The sequence below is a fragment of the Halyomorpha halys genome, unplaced genomic scaffold (assembly GCF_000696795.3).
Source record: "Halyomorpha halys isolate HHAL.00 unplaced genomic scaffold, Hhal_1.1 Scaffold759.1, whole genome shotgun sequence".
Lineage (NCBI taxonomy): Eukaryota > Metazoa > Arthropoda > Insecta > Hemiptera > Pentatomidae > Halyomorpha > Halyomorpha halys.
Window position 1 is genome coordinate 904825 of NW_027110136.1, and position 5571 is coordinate 910395.

The 5571-nt window shown below is 31.3% G+C and overlaps 1 protein-coding gene across 1 annotated transcript in view; it reads left to right on the plus strand.

The window, feature by feature from the left end:
* Nucleotides 1-5571, plus strand: part of LOC106685932 (cubilin) — a gene marked incomplete at its 3' end in the record, with an annotated part of 54767 nt that overhangs the window by 18464 nt on the left and 30732 nt on the right. The window contains 4 exon segments of the mRNA XM_014428944.2: nucleotides 557-709; nucleotides 2260-2459; nucleotides 3477-3636; nucleotides 4785-4969. Of these exon segments, the coding sequence (XP_014284430.1) occupies nucleotides 557-709; nucleotides 2260-2459; nucleotides 3477-3636; nucleotides 4785-4969 (698 nt within the window).

Below are 5571 nucleotides of genomic sequence, written 5' to 3' on the forward strand. Positions count from 1 at the left end.
GACAACGTCAGTTAAAAAGATTATATTATTATTATTATTAAATGGGCTACAGACCATGGAGGTTTAAGTCCTCATGCGATTTATTAATAAATACATTGCGCGTTTCTTGACGGTTTTTTTGTAGGGTGGGTTTGTCACTCCCACGCCAATTTTTTTTTAGTGCCACCTATTGGCTAACGGGCCTCACTAATGTCTGGGGGAGGTTGTAAGTGAATTTTGCATTATTTTATGCTTGAAAAATGCCCAGGTGGGACCATTCAATCTGACAACCTGTGGGTTGGTAGACTGGCGCGTTACCATGCTGCCCCCTTAATATATATATATTTTTTTTCCTTGGATTATATCAATCAAATAAGTTCCTACTATTGTTCTTAGTTAATATCTGTTGTTGTTTTTTATATGTTGATTTTTATTTTTTCTATATCATTGTAGCAGCTAGACCAATACTTATTTGTTTATTAAAATTATTCTTAAAAGGAAAAGGCAACTGAATGATGATTATTTTCTTCTTAATAATAATTATTATTATAACTTCATTGTTTCTCACAATTTTCAGGACCAAACTGCTCTATTTCTGTGGATCCTTGTACTCCTTCCCCATGTAAAAATGGTGGTACATGTGAAAGAGTTAGATTTTTCTTACATGAACATTATCGATGCTCATGTGCCAGAGGATTTGCGGGTCCAACCTGTGCTCAGCAAGTCGAAGGTTTGCTACTTATTTATCTTTTATTTGGTTATTATATTGTATAATATCATGTAATTTAAAGCTAATAATATGTATATTATTTCCATTTATGTGGTTTAATATAGCAATGATCAATGCCAAACTTCACTGTTTTAGTAAGAACATATTTATAATGTCTAAAATTTGTCCTATTTTAAATATCAGAGGCATTTATTGTAGAAAATTGGTATTATTATTTAATTTGTAAATAGTATTGTAAATAAAATTGTAGATGGCTATGCTGCGCTCTCTGGCATGGAGGAGGCAATCCTTTGTTTGCCTCAGTCGAGTGTCGGCGTCCATTATGAAACATAGTCTGTCTTTTGTTATAAAACCCTTCCTAAATCCACAACAGCATTTCATTAAAAAAGGAACAAGTCTACTTTCAAATATTTAATATCCTTTTTTAAATTGTTTAAATATTATATCTATCGTAATATGAAAGGATGTCTTCCAAAATCTGTTTAATCACATGTGATTAATCCTTTCATCTCATGATAATTTAGAACATAAAATCTAAAAGAAAACAATTTTCATTAAAAAATCTATATTGGACTGAGGATGATTTGGAATGCATCCTCTCACATAAAGTGCATAACATAAATAGATTTTGAATATAAAAAAAATTATGTATTTTGAAACTTATATATAATAATTTTTTACCATCAATTGAAAAAATGCATATTAAGTGTTGTAAACCCAATTCACACCTCTTTTCTATTGTTTTCAGAATTTCGAAATGAAATTTGGGAGATCTTAGTTATAGTGAATGAAGTTTCTTTTAGTAGTGAAGTTGACTTTATAACCTATTTCAGTTCTACTGTACTTAGGAATTTCCAACAGAAAAGGAGGTATTTTCAAGGATTTTTATGGATTCTCTAATTTTTAAACAATTATATATCTTTGCTTTTTCCAATTCGACATATCTTGGAGGTGTAAATCACCGAAAACAGCAAAGGATTTATTATGTTTTTTTTAGAATTTGTGGGCCAATAGTGTGGAATATCAAAGTAACAGACAAAATCGTTTGAGAATTTAAGAATAAGTGATCATAAGACTTTGTCATTATGACAGGTATTTGGGTGCCCTTGGTTGACTGAGAATATTAAAACGGAAAATTGAATACTCAAATTATTTTTTGCTTTATCTTTGTTCAACATTCCTTAGAGTTTACCTGCAAGTCATGACAAAATTGTAAATAATTGATTGCGATTTACACCTAAGGAGGTGTCAGATCTGGAAAATCTTCAATATAAAATTGTTTCAGAATTTGATTTCTTATGAGAATCCTTCATTGAAAAGGGTTACTTTATATTGGAAAGTCTTGTTTTATTTGTCCTAGAGAAAAACTGTGGTTGGTTACTAAGTGGACTTCAACATCAAAAGAAACTTCAGTCACCATAACTAAGACCTATCAAGTTTCATTTCCAAATTCTCATAGATAAAAAAAAAAATTAGGTTTGTACAACCTTGAAATTTTTTAAAGATTTTTTCTTTAGTTTATTCTTTGTTCAATGTCACACTTATTTCAGGTTGCGTTGGGAGATTCTTTCAGGATTCTGGTAATATCACTTTTCCTCCTGGTAACCAAACTATATTGTCCACTCGAAATCAAGTCTGTGCTTGGACCATTTATTCCCCTAATCGGAGACAGGTAATAAACATCACTTTTACCAAGATGAATATCGGAATGTCTCCAACCCCACGGACTTGTTATGGCTCCTATATAGAAGTAAGTTTTACTAATTTATAATAAAGTAAAAGTATAGTTTATTTTAAACCTTTATTTGCTGTGTTATAACTCTCAGTTTTAGTTGTGTGTTGGTATTTTTAGTTCGTTTTCGGTACTTATGTGTTATTTCATAAGACCAGTTGTGGTTTATAAGCTATCCTATTGTAATTAGATTAATAAAATAAGATAAAATGTTCAAAAGTTTGATGTAAAGGACTTGTTTGATGAAAATGCATTAAATATTTATTCAGAAATTGTCCAATATTCAACTCATTAATTTAAATATTGACATTTTTTTAATCAGGAATCTCTCAAATTACAAACAATTTGTTCTAAATTAGATCTGATACATTTTATTAGATATTTTTCAAGAGCTTAAAAATTTTAACCTCTCAAGAATACTTCATGGTATAATAATTCCTTTTAATCTTTCTGTCAATGTTCATTACAAAATTTCCTAATCGCTATTTCTGATACCCTGATATGGAGAAATTATTGGTATAGAAATATATGATTTCAATTACATACGAAACCAATATAATTAATTAGGGCAAATATCAGTCATTTACAAAAGTAAGATGGTGGGGGTGCAGTCAAAGTAACTTGAATAGTAAATAAACTATTCAGGGATTCATCAGGGCTGAAAACGATGAAAACTAAAATTATGTAACCGAGTCAGGGAATAAGATGAAATAAAAGTGAACTAAGTTGTGGCTAAAAATGGTGTAAAAATATGTGAAAATTAGTAAAAAAATTAAATAAGTAAATTGTTAACATTGCCTCAAAATAAACCGTTTAGTTACTATTTGAGTTATTTTGACCACACTTGGACAATCAGTCATTTCTCTAAATTTCATGATTTTATTTTACTCTTTGTCTAAAAAATACTTTAGTCATCAACAAATTACATATTTCTATAAATATCAACATTTAATTTTAGTTCTCTCATGTTTCATTACGATTTTACCATTTTATTTTGCCATTGCAATTCTTTATATAACTCTTACATATATATAGGTCTATGATGGTGAAACATCTTCTTATCCTCTCATTGGTCAATACTGTGGATCTCGACCTCCCAAACCAATCATATCAAACCATCCAGTAGTGTTTATTTCTGCCAAACTCTCATATTTTCGTATAAGCTTCAGTATGAACTGGACTGCTGTTCCTAGAAGTGAGTAATACCACATTTTCTCTGTTGCTGTTTTATTTAAAATCAATTAATTTATCTGATACCAACTAAATTTTGTTGATTAAATTGTCATAAACTCTTAGTCATGTGTGCATGCATGCTTGCTTGTGCAAATGTTGGTATGTTTGCAATTATCTGTTTGTTTTAACAGTAAATTGCCTTAATTTTAATAGGTATCCAAATTTCAAGTTTTAAGAACAGATATAAGACTGAGGCTAAACATTGACAATTATTATTGTTTGAACAAATAACATCATTGAAACTTTGTTATATATTGGGAAAACTTACAAATTTGTTACATAAAATTATTTGTCAATCCAATGGAACTTTTTGGAAAACTTAATGTTTTTATATTCGGTAGGATGAACCAAAATGTAGGCTTACATTACAAAAACTCCATTGTTATTTTTTTTGTGATAGTTCAAAAGTTGGAAACTGCCTGATAGTATCTTAAATTTAGAGAGTCAACTCTATGATAACCTGCCAGAATATAACAATACTCTGAAGAATTCTAAAATAGTTGTTCAGAAATTTGATCCACTAAGAGAGAATGGAGGGGAATCTTTCTGAACAATGAATTTCCACAGGCCTTCAGCCCATCAAAAAATTTCAGTCTGTGAACTCTGGCATTAAAGAGAGTTGGAGCTATTCTTGGATGACACTTTCTTGGCTCTCTGATTTGTGATGCTTTTGACTACATGGTTACTCTTCACCTAGTTGAATGTGCTTCTGTAGAGGTGTCACAGCAGAGTTGGACCATAGAGCAGGGTCGGTCTGATGATTGCTTTGCACATGTTCAGTTCAAGCAGAAGAGAGAGCAGCAGCAATGTTAGCAGGTTGTAGAGACTGTGAGATTTCTATTGTGCCATCTTCAGTCTCTCTCTAATGTGAATATAAAAGGTGAGGCACCTGTCTAGTGTAACACCAAGGTAGTGGATGGAAATCCTCTACAAAATGTGGTTATGGAATTTCAAATTTTACAGGAATGTATCTGACCATATTTTTATTTAATAGTTAATAAAAACTTATGTTGCCAATTTCCAACTTTTCTGAACCTCAATAAAAACACCATTGTTAATATTGTCTCTTGTTTATTGTGCAACAATAGTTAAAATGTCATTTATTTGCAGAATGTGGTGAAACTTTGAATGCCAGTTCCCATGGAACATTATCTTCACCAGGGTCTCCTGGAAAGTATCCTCTTAATGCACACTGCATTTGGAAGATCGTAGCACCTGTAGGGAAGAGGATTAGATTTACATTTTTTTCTTTAGATATTGAGAACCATCGTAATTGCAGTTTTGATTACCTAGAGGTAATTTTTTAGAATAAATAGATTTTAATATACCTATGATACTGTCCTAATATTTTGGTTTGTTCCATTAGTATTACTGTCATATTTTGAAATACTAGTTACAACTGTAAATCTGACATGGCAGTTGAACTTGTACTTCATAATATGGAAATGGTCGACCATTGTTGTAGGTTTTAGCTCAACACCTTAAATTGATACATATCTATGCAATTTAGTGTCGACCTCAACTGAAAATGATGTGTTGGTAGTTTGTTTAACCCTTTTGAATGATTGGAAGTTGACAGCTTTGGTGCAAATAAAGCAGTAATAATGAAAGTTTAGGCTGTATGGCATGGCAATAGAATATTTCTTATTGAAGTGACACTTACCATTCATAGGGGTAGATAGGATTTTGCCAAGGGGGGAACAGACCTCAGCCTATTACACATAAATATGTATATTTACATATTTTGTTATTTACACATAAATGTACATTGCAGTCTCAGAAACGTGGCTTAAACCCAATATCCCAACTTCCTCTATCTCCATCCCCAACTATACCCTCCTTCGTCATGACCGAATAGACCGTACTGGCGGTGGAGTTGCACTATATGTTCACGACA